The sequence below is a fragment of the Mytilus edulis genome, chromosome 3 (assembly GCF_963676685.1).
Source record: "Mytilus edulis chromosome 3, xbMytEdul2.2, whole genome shotgun sequence".
NCBI lineage: Eukaryota > Metazoa > Mollusca > Bivalvia > Mytilida > Mytilidae > Mytilus > Mytilus edulis.
Window position 1 is genome coordinate 59,749,882 of NC_092346.1, and position 21,200 is coordinate 59,771,081.

The following is a 21,200-nucleotide window of genomic DNA, read 5'->3' on the forward strand; positions in this document are numbered from 1 at the left end:
CTGCCCCTTTGGTATCTTTCGTCCCTCTTTTACATCTTAGGTTAATATCAGTAATGTCTCAGACATGTTCGAAAAAACAGTGCTTAAAACATTTTACTCATTTTGTTACTGGAGGTAAACAGCTATTAAAACATTTTATTTATTTTATATAACTGGAAGTATACAAGTATTAAAACATTCCCTTCATTATACAACTATTAAAACATTCTATATTATTTTGTTCTTAGGTACCTGGTCAAAGCTTGCTTCAGTTGTCTTAATAGTTATAGTCGTCATTTATACAGGTAAATATAATTCATTTTAGATCTAGTTATTATAGTAAATAGTTATTATTATTCTTTATGCAAATTTCTTTAATTATCCATTTATTTCATCAAACAAGCAGCATTTGTCAAATTCCCATTACCGTTACCTTCAGTACTACCCATGCATCTCAACATGGGATAGTATTAGCAACAGGTGTTCATACCTAAATTTGACACCCACCTGAGCCCAAAGCTTGCCAATTTGGACCAATTGGCATGGTTTCAATTTGATTCTTATACTATAAGCAATTGTTAGCAACAGGATTGTTCAGTAAAGTAAGATCTACATAACATCACCAACACCAAAACACAATTTTGTCATGAATCCTTCTGTGTCCTTTGTTTAATATGCACTTAGACCAAGGTGAGTGACACAGGCTCTTTAGAGCCTCTAGTTCTATTTTACAGACAATAACTTGTGTTTAAGTGTATGGATCCCTCTGAAATTATACTACAAAGTTTCTTACTACAAAGGAAAGGCTGTAATTGAGTTTTGGGGTTTTAGTTTTCAGTTAATAACTTGTGTTTAAGTGTATGGATCTCTCTGAAATTATACTTCAAGATTTCTTACTACAAAGGAAAGGCTGGAATTGAGTTTTGGGGTTCTTGCTCCATGGGGGTTTCAATAAGTGAGATGCCAAAAAGGGGCCCAATTAAGCATTTTTGTAGTTTTAAGTCAATAACTTGTGTTTAAGTGTATAAATCTCTCTGAAATGATACCACAAGTTTCCATACTACAAAGGGATGATTATAGGGGGTAATGGATCAAATCATTAAGCAATTAATGGCAAAAAAAGTGTGTGTGTGTGGGGGGGGGGGTTCATTTTTGGGGGAAAGACGGCTTCAAGCCGTCAATCCCCTATGGGGTTGACCAGAGTGACATTCCCTCACATCATTCATTTTGTTTTTATAATGTGGAAAACCCCCAACAAATCTTACTTAGATTGAAGAGAATGAGACCCAGATATGAATAGTTTGACTTTAAACACTTTTTGACACATTTCCCTTCTGTATCTCACGAAATTATCGTATCTTGAGCCCTCCTTTACATTATTGACGTTTCTTTTACAATCCGGAAAAATCAGTATGACGAGATGTTTTAAATATATCCAACCTACATTGTATTTTATAGTGACGTCATTCTTATAATGCCACACTACGCAGAATTAGGGATATCCTTCACTGGTTATTTAAATTATTCTCAGAGATCGTGCACTAATTACACATTGGTATTTGTTCAATTTAAACATAATATTGTTTGCTGTAGATGATTCAAACATCAACATGCAATACTTTAATTTGTAGGTCAACTGTTGAACAACTTTCAAAGTAAACAAAGATCGTGGGGTTACATAAGATAAGGGAGAGAAACGATTTTATTATTTTTTTCTGTAAAAATTCTGTTTTGAGAATCTTCCTCCAATTCAGGAGCACCTCAATTGATGAGTAATTATCACTATAATAAAAGTTTATGTATTTTAACACTCAAAATGTGACATTTCATTGGATTAGTAGTCTTTCATTAAAACTAAATTTTTGTGTAGCAACATAATCATTGTAATGGTAAAAAAAATAGAAAAATTAAAATGTTGCATTTTGTAGTTTTAACCTATTTATTCATGAAATTTACAAATATTTCAAATTTTAGATTTGGAAACAAGCTTCACACAGTTTACATCAATTATATTGTTTTTTATTAGTACCTGTTTCCCTGTGATGAGAGCTGTAACTGGGAACTTTATCAATGGAAATTTAAAACTGAATAGATTTTTCAGTCAACACTTTCTTAAGAAAAAACTTTAAAATCCAAGAATACTGTCACAAAAAATGGAAAATGGCCCTAGCCTGCAGTTCAGTGGTACACAATTAAGATTTAAAACAAATATTGTAGTTGTTGTGAAATGACAGAATTCAGTTGAATTTTAGATAATTAACTATCAACTTTAATCGAATGTTTAGATTTAGAAGATGCAGATCTCTTCCATTGGTCCAAATTGAATCCTAAACTAAGGAAATGAAATTACATAAACAACAATTGATTTCAATATTGTCACCTTTCTACATGTTCTAGCTGTTCTCTTTTTCATTCTTTATATGAAGACTATCATAATATACCCCCCCCCCCCCTTAAAAATAATCAATTAAATAGAAACAAGGGCCGTCTTTCCCCTCAGAGCTATTCAGCTCTTTGATTTACATAAATAAGGCCGTTAGTTTTCTCGTTTGAATTGTTTTACATTGTCTTATCGGGGCCTATTATAGCTGACTATGCGGTATGGGCTTTGCTCATTGTTGAAGGCCGTACAGTGATCTATAGTTGTTAATGTTTGTGTCATTTTGGTCTTTTGTGGATAGTTGTCTCATTGGCAATCATACCACATCTTCTTTTTATACGACCGCAAAAATTTAAATTTTTCGTCGTATATTGCTATCACGTTGTCGTCGTCGTCGTCGTCCGAATACTTTTAGTTTTCGCACTCTAACTTTAGTAAAAGTGAATAGAAATCTATGAAATTTTAACACAAGGTTTATAACCACAAAAGGAAGATTGGGATTGATTTTGGGAGTTTTGGTCCCAACATTTTAGGAATTAGGGGCCAAAAAGGGCCCAAATAAGCATTTTCTTGGTTTTCGCACTATAACTTTAGTTTAAGTGAATAGAAATCTATGAAATTTTGACACAAGGTTTATGACCACAAAAGAAAGGTTGGGATTGATTTTGGGAGTTTTAGTTCAAACAGTTTAGGAATTAGGGGCCAAAAAGGGCCCAAATAAGCATTTTCTTGGTTTTCGCACTATAACTTTAGTTTAAGTGAATATAAATCTATGAAATTTTGACACAAGGTTTATGACCACAAAAGAAAGGTAGGGATTGATTTTGGGAGTTTTAGTTCAAACAGTTTAGGAATTAGGGGCCAAAAAAGGGCCCAAATAAGCATTATTCTTGGTTTTCGCACAACAACTTTAGTATAAGTAAATAGAAATCAATGAAATTTATACACAAGGCTCATGACCACAAAAGGAAGGTTGGGATTGATTTTGGGAGTTGAGGTCTGAACAGTTTAGGAATTAGGGGCCAAAAAGGGGCCCAAGTAAGCATTATTCTTGGTTTTCGCACCATAACTTTAGTATAAGTAAATAGAAATCTTTGAAATTTAAACACAAGGTTTATGACCAAAAAAGAAAGGTTGGGTTTGATTTTGGGAGTTTTGGTCCCAACAGTTTAGGAAAAAGGGGCCCAAAGGGTCCAAAATTGAACTTTGTTTGATTTCATCAAAAATTGAATAATTGGGGTTCTTTTATATGCCGGATCTAACTGTGTATGTAGATTCTTAATTTTTGGTCCCGTTTTCCAATTGGTCTACATTAAGGTCCAAAGGGTCCAAAATTAAACTTAGTTTGATTTTAACAAAAATTGAATCCTTGGGGTTCTTTGATATGCTGAATCTAAAAATGTACTTAGATTTTTTATTATTTGCCCAGTTTTCAAGTTGGTCCAAATCGGGTTCCAAAATTAAACTTTGTTTGATTTCATCAAAAATTGAATAATTAAGAGATAACTGTATTGTATTTGAAGCTTTAAGGACGTCCATCGGTAGTTTTACTGTCGCAAATTTAGTTTACCTGGCGACGCGGAGCGGAGACAGGTAAACGGGTATTTGCGACAGTAAAACTACCGATGGACGTCCGCAAAGCTTCAAATACAATACAGTTATCTCTATTCTAATGCAAAACAAGTTCATAATTAAATTTCAATCATAATTTCAGTGTAAAATCTTCATTAAAAAAAATTCCGCGAAAAAATGTTATCTTCTTTGGTCCCTACACTGCGGGACGTCATAGGTATGCTTCCGGCGTCAAACATAAACAACGGGCATTTTCTGGCTTCTGTGCCGCTTCAGAATGTAATAAAATTTGATAAAAAGAAGATTTTTAGACGCAAGAAGTGAGTTTATTGTTTATTATTGTAGAAATAACATGTCAATACATTCCGAAATTCAAAATGTCGGCTTCCTTAGTTACATACAAGGAGATAGAGAATTTTACGCTTGCTGTCATCCAATCAGAACAATTGTTACAAAATAATTGCATTATAATTGGGGTTCTTTGATATGCCAAATCTAACTGTGTATGTAGATTCTTAATTTTTAGTCCCGTTTTCAAATTGGTCTACATTAAATACCAAAGGGTCCAAAATTAAACTAAGTTTGATTTTAACAAAAATTGAATTCTTTGGCTTTTTTGATATGCTGAATTTAATCATGTACTTAGATTTTTGATTATGGGCCCAGTTTTCAAGTTGGTTCAAATCAGGATCCAAAATTATTATATTAAGTATTGTGCAATAGCAAGAAATTTTCAATTGCACAGTATTGCGCAATAGCAAGAAATCTTCAATTGCACAGTATTGTGCAATAGCAAATATTTTCAATTGCACAGTATTGCGCAATAGCAAGAAATATCTAATTGCACAATATTGTGCAATAGCAAGAAATTTTCAATTGATTGGAGTTATCTTTCTTTGTCCAGAATAGTAGTTGAATCAACTTAAATCATTGTTTTATACAATATACAATGTATATTCACTTTTACTACCAACTGATAAATTAAAAGAATCTTTACCATTCAGTGATAACAAGCACTTTTTGTTACATTTTAATATTTTATGATGTATTTAAATGAGTAGTTATTGTTGCAAACTCCATTAGAAATTTGAATTGAGATCAGTTTTGAAAAAAGGGAAAGGGGGATTTGAAAAAAAAAATGGTGGTGGGGGGGGGGGGGGGGGGTAAATTTTTCTCATTTCAGATTTCATAAATAAAAAGAAAATTTCTTCAAACATTTTTGTGAGAGGATTAATATTCAACAGCATAGTGATTGCTCAAAGGCAAACAAACTATTTTCAAGTTCATTAGACCACATTCATTCTGTGTCCAAAACCTATGCTGTGTCAACTATTTAATCACAATCCAAATGTAGAGCTGAATCCAGCTTGAATGTTGTGTCCATACTTGCCCCAACCGTTCAGGGTTCAACCTCTGCGGTCGTATAAAGCTGCGCCCTGCGGAGCATCTTTTTTATATGTTATATAAGTTTGATTATTTGATTACCTCCCTTTACACTGCTTCGAAATTATGTTAAAGGAAGTGATAATTGTCTTCAAATGTGTAGCTGTAAATTTATATGTAGAAGTTACTGTTAATTAATATTAATATTAACCATGAATGTAAGTTATTTAATATCTTAATACTGATGTATTTAAATGAGTAGTTATTGTTGCCAACTTGATTAGAAATTTGAATTGAGATTATTTTTGGAATAAGGAATTGGGGGAGGTGAAAAAAAAATGGTGAGGGGTTAGGGGTACCATTTTTCTCATTTCAGAATTCAGAAATTATAAAGAATTTTTCTTCAAATAGTTTTTTTGAGGGGATTTAATTTATATTCAACGGCATATTAAAAAAAAAAAATTTAAGTTCATTAACCACATTCATTCTGTGTCAGAAACCTTTGCTGTGTCAACTTTTTAATCACAATCAAAATTCAGAGCTGAATCAAGCTTGAATGTTGTGTCAATACTTGCCCCAACTGTTCAGTGTTGGACCTCTGCGGTCGTATAAAGCTGTGCCCTGCATCTGGTTGCATTTAAGAGGACAACTGTTTGACATATCAAACAAGGTAACAGGCCGAGCGAGAAAGTGCATTTATTATACCTGAGATTTCCTTTTTGAGTATTTCATCAAAATATTGAAACATGTCAGTGAGTGTGCGTTGTGATTTAATGTTGAAAATTTTACTGATTTATATCTTATAAGATTGTATAATGTCAATTAATTTGTGTTACGTTTTTGAAAGAGGTCAAGTTGCTCTTGTTCATTCATAAAATCTCTGTTCATTTATAAAGTTATTGTAAAATCACTATGCACATTATAAAACAATGTTGAATTTCCAATAACCATACACAATGCATGCCCATTGTCTTTTTCATTTGATGGTTTAAAAATAGATCTCTCCAATATTGAAAGTTCCAGTTTGATCGATTTCATATGGTGGTTCACCCGCCCTTTCCTGACTGACACATTATAGTCTTTGATCCTCTTTCATCTATGCCTTGTCTGATTTAGTGAATTTGAACCTATCCAAGTATTGTCGGATTTTGAACTCTTCCCCAGGTAAACAATCATGATCAGCCAATAAAAATCCTTGTTTCTCATGAGTAGAGGGCTGTATTTCATCAGACAATCAAAATTGTTTTTTCTCAAGATTATTTGGGTGCATAGCAAATATGCTAAATTTTGAATTTGTTTGAAACATTGGAATTGAACAAATCGTAATGGCAGATGATTTTTCATCTGGAAGAATGTTTCATACAGCCTCAGGAGACAAGGACAGCTTATCAAGTCTTATTTCTTGTTTTTTTACACAATGCATAACCAGGGTAAATGTTTTGAAAAAAGAATTTGATAAAAGTAAAGAGAGAAACAGAAGTTTGAATGACTTCTTTTGTACTGCATGAGTGTTTTTAGAAATATTTAATTTACAATTCTATAATGCAGATATTCGTCAAGCGTATTATTTTTTTATGTGATTATGTTATTAGTAATGATAAGAGTTAAGCGTTAGACAGTTCCAAAAGTCAGTCTTATTTTCAAATTTTTAATCAGTATGTACATGATTTATGAATGCATGATTCTAATTGTTAAAAAAAACATAGTTCTGGGTAGAACACTCATTTCAGGAAAGTTGAAATCCTCAGCTCAATCGTTATTTAAAATAGAAGCAATAGAGATTATGAAGTCAGGTGCATGAATTGTCATGTTATTAATTGTTCAGTAACAAACACTGTACAACATGTACAAAGGGATATTAAATATGTCATCATGAGTTTTTCAGGAGTTATAAATTTCCCCAAATATATGTGCCTCTCAGCTTTATTGAACAGGTTTCACTTGGGAACTGTAATTTTACAACATTGTAAAAACAACTTTCTGCTAGATGAGTCTTATTGCTATTTATATAAATCTAAAACATTATTACTTCTCACTAGATATGAATCCTTTCAAGTTTAACTCTTTTACATGTGGAAGAATAAAAAAAGTCACAAACACATCAACTAGGTAGCAATTGCTTTTACAGCCTTTAAATAAGGCTTTGATTCTTATACTGTTTGCAAAAGGTCTACTATATTTTGTGTATGGAATGATTGTTAGGGGTACATGTCTTTCTGGCAGGTGACACCTGACCTTGACTTCATTTTCAATGTTCAGTGAATATCATTTAAGTTTTTGTGTGTTGGTCTGTTTCTCAAATACTGTACGCAGTAGGTCAGCTATATCTGGTGAAAGAAAATATTCTACAATTTATATGTCAGTCTGGTATGACCTTTTAGCATGTTTAGTGTTCATTGCTCAATTGTTATCATTTTTATGGCCCCGCAAAGAAGTTGTCAGTGCCATATAGTTTTACCTTTGTCCGTAATTCAAAAATTCAGTCATTCCACAACAAACCATTATACTATTTCTAACGCCTTCAGATATTCGGCTGATTTTTAGTATGTGAGTTACTCATGTTGAGTTACAGATCAAGTTTAAGTTTCGTTTTGCTCCGCTAATTTTTGCAGAAATTACGGGCTTTGGACTGTGATAAATTGTTGAAAATCACAGTTATACAGACTTTTTTTCTAAACGCTTTCAGATATTTGGCTGATTTATGGTATGCGAGTTACTCATGATGAGTTACAGATCAAGTTTAAGTTTCGTTTCGCTTTTTTCAGAAATTACGGGCTTTGGACTTTAATAAATTGTTGAAAATCAGTTATACAGACTTTTTGTTTAAACACTTTCAGATATTGGGCTGATTTTTGGCATGTGAGTTAACCAAGATGAGTTACAGACCAAGTTTAAGTTTCATTCCGCTCGGCTAATTAATGCCGAAATTACGGGCTATGGACTTTGATAAATTGTTGAAAATGGCAGTTATAGTAACTTATACAGACTTTTTTTCTATACGCCTCCAGATTTTGAGTTGATTTTTGATACAGAGCCTACCATCATGTTTGTGTCCCCATGTGTTATTGAAATTGCAGATTTTTCAACTTTTTGAGACAGGGCCATTAGTGTCGCTTTGACACATCTAGTTTTTTGTATGTTTTTCTAATACTATAAGCAATAGGTTAACAATATTTGGTTTATGGTATGATTGTAAGGTGTACATGTCTGTCTGGCAATTATCATCTGACCACGACCTCATTTTCATGGTTCATTGGTCAATCTTAATTTTTACCTGGCTCAGTTACTATTTGCAAGAGATCAACTATATTTAAAACATGTAATGATTGTAAGGTTAATTTGTCTGTCTGGCAGCTTTCGCCAGACCTTGGCTTCATTTAAATGGTTCATTTTTCAATTTTCTTTTAGGGGTTCATATTTTTATTTCTTCAAAAAAAATTTAAATTTAAGATTTTTTTTTAAAGTTTCAAGAAGAAATCTTCAATTGCACAGTATTGCGCAATAGATTTTTTTAACCTTTGACCTCATTTACAAAACCTATATTATGTCAAATATTTTATCACAAGGCCTAAATTAAAATATTAATTGTTTTTTAACCTTTTCCGAACCTATTTTTTGAAACAGGGTAGGTACCGGTAGGTAGGTAGGTAAACTATTTTATTTTTCTTTCCCAAAAAATAATTTGGCTCGGTTCATTTTTTGCCATGGGTAGGTGGGTAGGTATAATATTTTATTTTATAGATACAAAATCTGCATGATATCTTTGTTGTCTTTATTGCTTTTGTTTAAGTATGCTTTTACTATGAAGGAAATTTTGAAAAAAATATAGAATATATGAAGTTAACTCATATATGCACTACTTTCTTTTTTCTTCAAATATAAAAATAAAGGACTATGTTGCATATGTTCAATGTTTGTATGCCTGGAACTTTCAAGAGTTTAATTAACTTACACTAAAATTGTGTACAACGTACCCTTACCTCAACCTTAGGTTTTCCACATATTTCAATTTGAGTGTATATGGTGACCATTCCCAATCATGTCTCTACGAGATGAAACATAGAGATCATATCTGGGAACCAGTATGTCAAAAATGGTAATTATCTATCTCTCCCAATCATAGTTTGTGAATCAGCTGTATTTACAATGTGCAACCTGTTTTATTCGCATACTAACACATTTATCAAAATTTGAACTTAAATAATCTGTGAAATAAAAAGAAATTTTGATTACAATATAAAAGCAACTGCCTGGCAGTCCATTTCCCGACATCATCGTCTTGCAACCAGTTAGAAGAGCTAAAACTAAGCATTTGTCTTATTTTACTTTCAACCCTCGAGTGTTTAAATTTTCCTGTGTGCCGATGCAAAATGCTTCAAGACTTGAAACTCACTTGTCACGTATCTTACATTGTATTTATAAATGGTCTGTATGGAAAAACTTGGTGATTTTACTGCCAATTATTCTCCCCTTTACAGGCCTTTTGGTTCATGTCAGATATAAATAATATGTCAAAGCTGGTCGAAGGCATCATTCAAATTATCATCATGATCTCCTGATCACCCATGAAAGGCCCTCCCTACAAAGGATATAATGTCTGTTTACAAAATATTTTGTACACACGTTGATAATTTTGTTTTGGATGTACTTATTTTTAATGAACCCTACTCTTCAAGTATAAAGACTCACAGGGCAACATTCGTCATGTTTCAAATTTTTCGACATCGATTTCAAACCAATGCTTTGAATCTCTTAAGGATGTACTTAGGTGAGGTTTTGGAATTTGTGTCAAATGTTCGGACTCCTTTGTGTTTTTCCATACAAAACAATGTAAAATATTTTGCCCCATAACACTCATTTATTTTTTCATATAAGACTTAATAGCTCATGAAAGGTCGTTTACCAAATTTTTAGAAGATTCTTAATTTTCTTTCTTTTGTTTTGAGACCTAGTAATACCAATGCAAATATAAGGTAAAAGTCAGAGTCAGCCTTTTCCCGCCATATTTGAAATCTCAAATATCTCGAAAAGGAGGTCCATGACCTATAAATATTTTTAGCTTATTTTTATCCTTAATTGATGCTCTACAAGCTTATAGTATCAATTTTAACTTCTTAATTTATTAATTTTCACCTAACCTCACCTAAGTACACCCTTAAATGCATGTTTTCATATGTCAAACGCTCACATGATACCAAATGGACTAAACCCTATAGTATACGGGGAAGATAAAACCCGAGGATTCCGGTAAAAAAAGTTTTGAGCGGTTAATAGAAATATAAGATTTTTGGTAGGAACGAAGAAATAAATTTAAATAAAATAAAATATTGCTGGGAACTACAAATAAAAGATTTTCAGTCGAAACCAATTCATAGGGTCGGTCGGTAAAGGGCAAACAAACAATATTTTAATTTAGGCCCAATCCAAATTAAGACAGTATCCAGCTTGAACATTGTGTCCAAATTTGCCCCAACTCTTCAGGGTTCGTATCATGCAGCCCTCAACAAAGCAATTTATTTATTTTATTTTACAAGAATTTTAACATGTTATTGAAAATATCAACATTCTTTAAACAACTAAGTCATAGCTTGATGTGAATGTTGTGTTTAGCTTTCTTGTTGTCTCAGTGTCTGCATTTAACATAAAATTCTTGATATCTCCTTCTGATAAACTTGCAAATTTCTTTTTTGACTTTATGACATCATAAAATCTAAATTTAGCAAGATCCTTTTTATATTGACTGTCAATATACTTAAAAATAGAAACAAGGCTTCGGATACATAAATTAATCTTTGAAACATGTGATCATTATCTGATTATATCCAATAAAATTGGAGAATGCGATATATGTTTTTATATGTACTGGTAACTTTCCCAAGTTATGTCTCTATGAGATGAAACATAGAGATCATATCTGGGAACCAGTATGTAAACAAAACAAACTATACATTAATATTATATATCTCCCAAAAAGAGGCATGGTTTGAGAAACAGCTGTATTTACAAAATGTAACCTAAAAACTGAACGAAGCAAATATTATCAGTGATACAAAAATTTAATAACACTTTTTGGGATATTTGGATGGTTTATTGGCTCTCAATAATAACGACTTCAGTTTGTATACTAGAGAGATTTATAAGCTGAACTGACTTTAAAATAAAGCTTATACTAACAAAAAAAACTGCTCTTTCCTATATCTATATCTTTAATGTGATGCATATATGCATGCTTAATACCAAAACTTATGATAAAAGAGATGATTTTTCATTTCCTATTATTAATTATCCATTTCTAGATTGTGATGTTCCCTTTTCACCATCTTATGGTAATTATATATCTAAACTTGTTCGATTTGCTCGTGTAAACACAGTACTTGATTTAATCCAAAGGAATATCTGCATTACTGAAATATTATTACACAAGGGTTTTTATACCCCACGCAACGGGTTGCGGAGGGTATAATGTTTTTGACCCGTCCGTCCGTCCGTCCGTCAGTCCGTCTGTCAGTCCGTCCGTCAGTCCGTCAGTCCTGTTTCTTATCATCGCAACTCCTCTCAAACCACACAACAGAATTTCACGAAACCTTTTCAGATAATAAGGACATACTATGTAGTTGTGCATATCGACGGGAAATTGCGATTCAATTTTTTTTCTAGGAGTTACGCCCCTTTGAACTTATTTACTTTAATGTACTACTGCAACAGTTTGTCATCGCAACTCCTCTCAAACCACACAACAGAATTTCACGAAACCTTTTCAGATAATAAGGACATACTACGTAGATGTGCATATCGACAGGAAATTGCGATTCAATTTTTTTTCTAGGAGTTACGCCCCTTTGAACTTATTTACTTTAATGTACTACTGCAACAGTTTGTCATCGCAACTCCTCTCAAACCACACAACAGAATTTCACGAAACCTTTTCAGATAATAAGGACATACTATGTAGTTGTGCATATCGACGGGAAATTGCGATTCAATTTTTTTTCTAGGAGTTACGCCCCTTTGAACTTATTTACTTTAATATACTACTGCAACAGTTTGTCATCGCAACTCCTCTCAAACCACACAACAGAATTTCACGAAACCTTTTCAGATAATAAGGACATACTACGTAGATGTGCATATCGACAGGAAATTGCGATTCAATTTTTTTTCTAGGAGTTACGCCCCTTTGAACTTATTTACTTTAATGTACTACTGCAACAGTTTGTCATCGCAACTCCTCTCAAACCACACAACAGAATTTCACGAAACCTTTTCAGATAATAAGGACATACTACGTAGATGTGCATATCGACAGGAAATTGCGATTCAATTTTTTTCTAGGAGTTACGCCCCTTTGAACTTATTTACTTTAATGTATTACTGCAACAGTTTGTCATCGCAACTCCTCTCAAACCACACAACAGAATTTCATGAAACCTTTTCAGATAATAAGGACATACTACGTAGATGTGCATATCGACAGGAAATTACGATTCAATTTTTTTCCCAGGAGTTACGCCCCTTTGAACATATTTGTCCAATATACTACTGCAACCTTTTGTCATCGAAACTTCTCTCAAACCACACAACAGAATTTCATGAAACCTTTTCAGATAATAAGGACATACTTTGTAGATGTGCATATCGACAGGAAATTATGATTCAATTTTTTTTCAAGGAGTTGCACCCGTTTGAACTTATTTGTTTCAATGTACTTCTGCAACAGTTTGTCATCGCAACTCCTCTGAAACCACACAACATAATTTCATAAAAACTTTGTAGATAATAAGGACAAACTATGTAGATGTGCATATTGACAGGAATTATGACTCAATTTTTTTTCTTATACAATTTTTTTTTCTTACACATATTTTATTTCTCCAATGACAATGTGGGGACGTGGGGTATGTGAGCGTGCTCACTAAGGTTCTTTAATTGATATCACTAACTAGTTAAATTATTTACTAAATTTTAGCATCGGTAAGAGGACATCATTCATAAATATAAATCACCATGCAGACATCTTATACATTCTGGTATTTCACACCAAATCTTTGATGGTAATATTTTTTACAAAGCACAAAAATGTCAGAGTTCAACTAAAAAGCTAACCGAACCTTTTAACATGTTGAACAGACTTATTCAAAAGGGATACAGTTACGATATTGTTGTCAAGTCATTAAATATTGGTATTAAATTGATTCACTCATACCTGCCTTTGCATCGAAAATAAACTCATTTATTCTAGAACCAGTTGTTTTCATGATACAGGTTATCTTCTTATGTTTTATAAAGGTATGACACAAACCCTCTTACGGGGAGGATTGTTCTTGATTTTCATATTATGAAGACAATCTTTCAACCAGTTTAATAGAGGTCTGTAGCTGACATGTCAGTAACTGCTAGTAGTTCTTTGTTAATTTATGTATCATTGTCATTTTGCTTAGTTTCTTTTGTTACCTATTCTGACATAGAACAAAGACTTCTTTGAAACTGATTTTTACTGTGTATTTGTTTTATATTACATTGGCTAGATGTATTAGGGGTTGATGGTTGAGATTTTACAAAACATATTTAACCCAATCAGATTTGTGTGCCTGTCTCAAGTCAGACGCCTCTGTCCTTTGTTAGCCTTCAGCCCTTGTATGATATTTAATTTTAATTCATTTATATGTTTTAGAGTTTTGTATGAAGTCCATTTTAGCTGTACTAGTACACACATTTGTTTAAGGGCCATGGCAGCTGAATCCAACATTTAAATATTTCTTTGTGCATATATTGATAGTTATTCTGTCCTTACTCAACATCTAATAGTTATACATGACTTATAAAAAGAAAGAGATATTGTATGATTGTCAATGAGACCGATTATCCAAATGGAAAATTTTCTATATACTTATAGGTTATCGGTGATCATCTCAACGAGATTGATTTTCTCGCTTGAGCCGGGACGGTGAAAGCAAGAAAGGCAATCGAGTTGAGATGAACAATGATAATCTTTTTATCGCTATTTTACCTATGACGACATTGTCAATTTCATGTCAATTTCGTTAGCAACGCCACGTGCATGCTTAGTTTACTCAAGCGAGTAGCATGATATGAAAATTATCACAAAAAAGATCAAGGGGAAGAAAATGCACAAAATAGCGATAATTTGATATAATTATAGATTATCGTTGATCATCTCAACGAGATTGTTTTTCTCGCTTGAGCTGGTACAGCGAAAGTGAGAAAAGCAATCGAGTTGAGATGACCAATGATAATCTGTTTATCGCTATTTTACCTATGACGACGTTGTCAATTTCATGTCAATTTCGTTAGCAACGCCACGTGGCCTCCTTAGTTTCTAGCGATAATTTTTCCATCTCAAGCGAGAAGTATGATATGAAAATTATCACAAAAAAAGATCTAAAGAAAAATGCACAAAATAGCGATAACACAGGGTACCCAACTCATATTTTTGAGAAGTGACATTTAGTCACAAACTTCTGTTAAATGTTTATTCCAAAGTTGTCTATTCCCTTGAAACTTGTTTTTTTTTAGATATCTACACACTATTAACTACAAAATGGTGTACAATATGCCTATTTCTATTGTCCGAATCATTTGTAGGAGGCCTTAGGTCAACCGTAAATTATTTTCTTATTTTTCATCTCGCAGCCAAATGGCAATGTTATTTCCCAAAACCGTTTGTTTTTTTCTGAGAAAAAAACAAACGGTTTTGGGAAATAACATTGCCATTTGGCTGTGAGATGAAAAATAAGAAAATAATTTACGGTTATTCCATGAGAAAATATTTATCCATGTAATGAATTTGTTAATAATAATGTTATTATAAAGATTCATATAAGTTTTCTTTGTGGTCAGCCCAATGAGTTAGTGCTGTAAAAACATGAAAATTGAAAATAATACTTTATGAATTTCATGCATCTGAAGGGCTTTTCTGGATTCACCTTCATCAGTAACCCACGAAGCAGAATATCTGATAGCTGAGGATGTATAAGAATGGAAAGAGCAGAAATGACTTAAAATTATAATTGCCAAATCCTTCTTGGTTGACATTGGCTAAGGGACTTCAAACCTTCTTTTCATTAAAGATAAAATAAAAAGAGGCGAAAGATAACAAATGGACATTCAAAACTCATTAAGTAGAAACTAACCTGACATAAAAAGATAAAGACCAAAAGACAAACAGCAGTACACAAAACACAACCATGTCAACATAGTAAACTAAAGACTGAGCCTTACAAACACCTCTAAAAATAAGGGGTGATCTCTAGTGCTCTAGAAAGGTAAGCAGATCCTGCATCATATGGGCGACCCCTAATGTTTCGCATGGAAATCCAAATGGTTTCTTGACTTGAATGGTTTTGATTTGACATTTTGTCTGTAACATGAATTGATTATGTTGAGTTGTAGCCACTTCCTGTTTTCTGATAATTTGAAATTTCACAACACTCATTGTACAAGGAGCATTTTCTTGTCTTCTAAGGGAGAAAATGATTTAATATTTGGCAAGAAAACTCAGTAATGTAAAGTTGTAGGGAGTAAGCAATTTTCTTCTACTTTGAAGCCACTTCCTATTTACCGATAGTTTGATATTTTACAACACTCATTGTTCAAGGAAGATTTTCTTGCCTTCTATGAGAGAAAATGTTTTAATATTTTGCATGGCAACTCAAAAATGTAAAGTTGTAGGGAGTAAGCAATTTTCATCTGCTATGTAGCCACTTCTTGTTTACCGATAGTTTGATGTTTTACATCACTCAGATCATTGTACAAGGAAAATTTTGTAACTATATTTGGCTCCTATTGAATGATACAAATATTTTGCTACAGAATACATGCTATCTCAATTAATTGCATGCAGCAACGCAGGTTGAGCCCTGTTATTGGTCTTGTTGATAAAAAAATTCTACAATGTACAGTCAAAACTTTAAAACCAAATATAACACCGACATTATATGATTTTAATATCTTATTTCTTTTTTCAGTTCTCATTGGATTTCTCTTCTTTAGTGGTAAGTGTTTCATTAAAACAGTAGTAAATAACTGAACAATGATCTGCCGTTAATTGCTTTGGTATGATTTCATAATAAGCCATATCAAGGGAATGTAAGTGAAAAATGAAGTAAGAATTTGTCCGTTTCAACCTGTAGCTATAACAACAGCCCATTACTAATATCTTCTTGGTTAAAGTCTTACTTGAGTTATTTGTATAAATGGCAAGAACACTCTCCTTGTACGAAACAGATAATTTGCTTACAACATGGTCTGTTTTAGTTTCAGATTTATATGTAATGCTATGACAAACACAATGCAGTTAGTCAATAAATAAAAGTATATTTTCTAAGTATCAATTTATCATGTAGTCAGTGCATTACATGGGTATTGTGTATACAAAAAAAAACTCATTCATAAAAACAAAATGTGCAACAGGAGTATATGATTTATAATATAGATACATAAGAACAACATAAACAATATGACATTATTTTAAAAGGATCTGTCAATCACACTTTCCATCATTAACGTGTAGGGTCTTTTTTTACCCATGACAGATGAAGTGATTTGATAAACGATTCTATATCTGTCATCTTTATCCTCATCCTCATAATTTGAGATATGAATGTTTCTTTTATTTTTGTCCCATTTCACCATTTAAAAGAAAAATGCACTGTTCTAGGACACTGCTTATATTTATATGTGAAAGTAGACTCTTTCATAGCTAAAAAAATCTAAATTGCTTTTTCTCAAGTTCCCTTCTTTTTGTATAGACTCAGCCATTTACATTTTAGATTCTAACAGTTCGAAAAATCACTTATATACAAAAAATCTTTAAAAAACCTGCTGTTTAAGTTTGACACCAGAAAAGGACATTAGACTTCGTATGGGAATGTGCAAAAGACTAGATCAACATTTCACAGAGTTTTTAATTAAACACAATGAGAGTTACATGTATGAGTCATATGACCATAAGAGAAAAGGGTTTAAAAACTTATCGCTTGTTATTTAATTTAGATAGTAATATATTGAAATTAACTCGAGTTGATATCAAGCGATATCCCTTTCTCATTCATTATGAAACTAATTATTGTATTCTTTTTATTTTTGCAGTTCCATATGTAACAAGCATTTTTCTGATATCAGAGTTCCAACTGCCTTTAAAAAGAAAAGAAAATGAATTTATGATTTTGAATGGAGATAATGTCAAAATAGAATGTAATGTTAAGTCATACATTCCTATTCGTTCAGTTACCTGGCTGAAAGAAATAAATGGTGAAATCATACAAATCACTCCATCTATGGAAAAATATGAAATGGTGTCTTGGGAAAAGCCATCTTTGACACTTTTCAATTTTAATACTGATGATCAAGGAAAGTATAGATGTATTGTAAGAAATGCTGTTGGTTTGAGGAATGATATGTTTGGTAGCTGTGGAAACTTGATGTCAAGAGTTGGTTGGTTGACAGGATTTGTGACAGTATTGAAACATATTCCCGCCTTCCACACAGACGATATTGCATTACAGGCTGATGGTTAGTTGAAAATATAATTACTAATTAAAAGTATACTTACAATACAGCTATGTCTGTCATACAGATATTTTCCCCAGTTTGGGGTCATTTTAAGAGGACTTGGTAATTTTTTCAAACTGATCAATCTCTTACTATAAGTCACAGACAGCATAGACAAACTTCTATCATCGAATTTAATAGCAGGAAATTTCTGTTCTCTTTGTGAAAGCATTCAAGAATGATATATGTCATGTGAAAATTGAAGATTAAATAGATAAAATTTTCCAATTTGCACAAGAATCAAGCATGCTATTATCAATTTAAAAAAAATGAATTACTGTGACTTGACTATAGGTGTTGCTGTTTACCTTTACCTATTGTTCAACCAGATTATAAAATTGACAATACAATTTGGACATTTGAATTGACCAGTTGGTATTGGTAGAGTTGAGTCTACCTTGATGCTACCTGTATAGTTTTTTTATTCACCTAACCCGAACTTTCAACATGCTTTTTTTCTGAAGTTTTCTTTACTTAGGATTACCTGTATTCTATAAAAAAAAAATTGAAAGGGAAGAATGTATTTTTGATCACTCATGCATTTTTATACGCCCGTCAAAATTTTGACGGGACGTATTATGGTATACAAATGTCCGGTGTCCGTCTGTCCGGCGTAAACATGTCGCACCGTAACTTGAGAACGACTCATCTAAATTTCATGAAACTTGATATAGTTGTTTTTTATGATGGTCAAATGATATGTATACTTTTTGGTGAAAATAAGATTTAAACTTTTTGAGTTACGGCACTTTGTATCTAAAACAGGGGTGTGTTTTTTTTTCACATGTCGCACCGTATCTCAAAAACGATTCTTGATTATTGCTTAAAACTTTACACACTTCTTAGTTATATTAATCTTAATATCTGTATACTTTTTGGTGATGATTCAAAATTTCATTTTTGAGTTATTTAGTATTTTGTAAAAAAGAGGGAGGGTTTTTTACATGTCGCGCCGTATCTCAAAAACGATTTATGATTATTGCTTAAAACTTTACACACTTCTTTGTTATATTATTCTTAAGAACTGTATACTTTTTGGTGATGATTCAAAATTTCATTTTTGAGTTATTGAGTATTTTGTAAAAAAGGGGGAGGGGGTTTTTACATGTCGTGCCGTATCTCAAAAACGATTTATGATTATTGCTTTAAACTTTACACACTTCTTTGTTATATTAATCTAAAGATCTGTATACTTTTTGGTGATGACTCAAAATTTCATTTTTGAGTTATTTAGTATTTTGTAAAAAAGAGGGAGGGTTTTTTACATGTCGCGCCGTATCTCAAAAACGATTTATGATTATTGCTTAAAACTTTACACACGTCTTTGTTATATTATTCTTAAGAACTGTATACTTTTTGGTGATGATTCAAAATTTCATTTTTGAGTTATTGAGTATTTTGTAAAAAAGGGGGAGGGGGTTTTTACATGTCGTGCCGTATCTCAAAAACGATTTATGATTATTGCTTAAAACTTTACACACTTCTTTGTTATATTAATCTAAAGATCTGTATACTTTTTGGTGATGACTCAAAATTTTATTTTTGAGTTATTGAGTATTTTGTAAAAAAAGGGGAGGGTTTTTTTTACATGTCGCGCCGTATCTCAAAAACAATTTATGATTATTGCTTGAAACTGTACACACTTCTTTGTTATATTAATCTTAAGATCTGTATTTTTTTTGGTTTGATTCAAAATTTTGTAAAAAAAAACAGGGTACCGTTTCACATGTCCCCCCGTGTCTCAAAAGCAATAAATGGTAATTGCTTAAAACTTTCTCAGAAACTATTTATGATTATTGCATAAAACTTCCACACAAGACGTCGGGCGTATCATGCGCTCATGGCGCAGCTGTTTATTATTTTAGAGTCTACCTGCAGAAATCTTTTATTGATTCATTAAATGACAAATTCTTAGGTAACCGATAGTTTGCATGTTTGTATTTAGAAAACTGGGATAGATAAAGTAGCAAAAATGACCAGCAAAATAAGCCATTGAAATAAGGATTTGTACTATTTTGTTGTGTTTATCTTAAAACTATAATTTAAAGATAAAAATTTTAAAGCAAATATGTTAGCAGGAAAATATCTATCATAAGTCATTTTGGCCAAAACTGTGATTATTACTCATTTTTTTATATTTTGGGAAACTTTGTTCGATAGATAAAACCTGTAAACAGCAAAAATTATCAGCAAGACAACATCTACAAAAAGGTGAACATAGCCCAAATTGCCCGTGAAATCCTCAAGAATGACAAATTTTACCTATATTTTGTATTTTGAGCTATTATAGTAGAAACCAACTTTCTGTTTGCCCATGCTTTGAATTTGTCAATATACATCTAATGAGCTTTAAAGTTTTCATCACTCGTTTATCCTTAATTAGTAATACTGAATAGAATGACCTTTAACTTGGTCAACCGCTTTGCATTGATGACATGGATGAGTAGTAAAATTTGATTGCTTTTCTGATCATATCATGTTGACACCTTCTAGTAATCTGAAACGTTAAAACACTATTGGCGGTAAGCTATGCATGACAATGTTTGCTTTTTTGTTGGAATAAAATTGAGCGGATAAAATGTGTGCAATCATGTATGGAACTTTTTGAAAAATACATAAAAATCTATCAGCATTTTTTCAAAATTTATTATTTACTGAAGCATTGACCACTTGGACCATGATAAGTTTGGTGACCAGCTGTGGTAATAAACGATGAAAGCTTTATCCATAAAAATTATTTATTCTTGTTTTCAGACTTTGATTCACAGTCAACACCAACTGTATACACTGTTTATAAAGGAGATGATATAAATCTGGAACAGCATATTGATTGTCAACAGAAACTTATAGCAGTCAAATGGTTTAAAGAAAGTGTCATATGGACAAAGTTGGACCTTAGTAATGAACAGTATAGTGGAGGTGTCCCTGATGTTCCATCTCTGACTATAAAGGTCACAACTTTAGGAAATGCTGGAAAATATTCATGCTTGTTGATATATGATAATGGAAAAAGACAGAAGGCTTTATTTAAACTGAAAATATTACCTCAAGGTATGTATATATGGTAATCAAGTTTAACACAGTATTCATGTATGTTATAGGTTTATAACGAGTGAGAATTGGATATCAACTCAAATTTTCAATATGATAATGAAGAAGCCTTTGTCAAGTTTATTATTACTTTTTATTTTAAATAAGGAGAGTATATCAAGTGATATTCAATTCTACTCAATTGCCATGGTTGCAAAACCTATTTCTCTTATGATAATCATTTTCTTATTGAACAATAGAAAAGTCTTTAGCTTAGTGATCTCGT

General features: G+C 32.1%; 1 protein-coding gene across 6 annotated transcripts in view; it reads left to right on the top strand.

Annotated features, from left to right (window-relative positions):
• The window catches only part of LOC139516983 (uncharacterized), an 81,102-nt gene that overhangs the window by 47,427 nt on the left and 12,475 nt on the right, over nucleotides 1–21,200 (top strand). For all 6 annotated transcript variants that reach the window (XM_071307501.1, XM_071307499.1, XM_071307497.1 and 3 more), the window contains 4 exons: nucleotides 228–284; nucleotides 16,300–16,326; nucleotides 17,423–17,845; nucleotides 20,639–20,935. In XM_071307501.1, coding sequence (XP_071163602.1) covers nucleotides 228–284; nucleotides 16,300–16,326; nucleotides 17,423–17,845; nucleotides 20,639–20,935 — 804 coding nt within the window. The remainder of the gene's footprint in view (nucleotides 1–227; nucleotides 285–16,299; nucleotides 16,327–17,422; nucleotides 17,846–20,638; nucleotides 20,936–21,200) is intronic.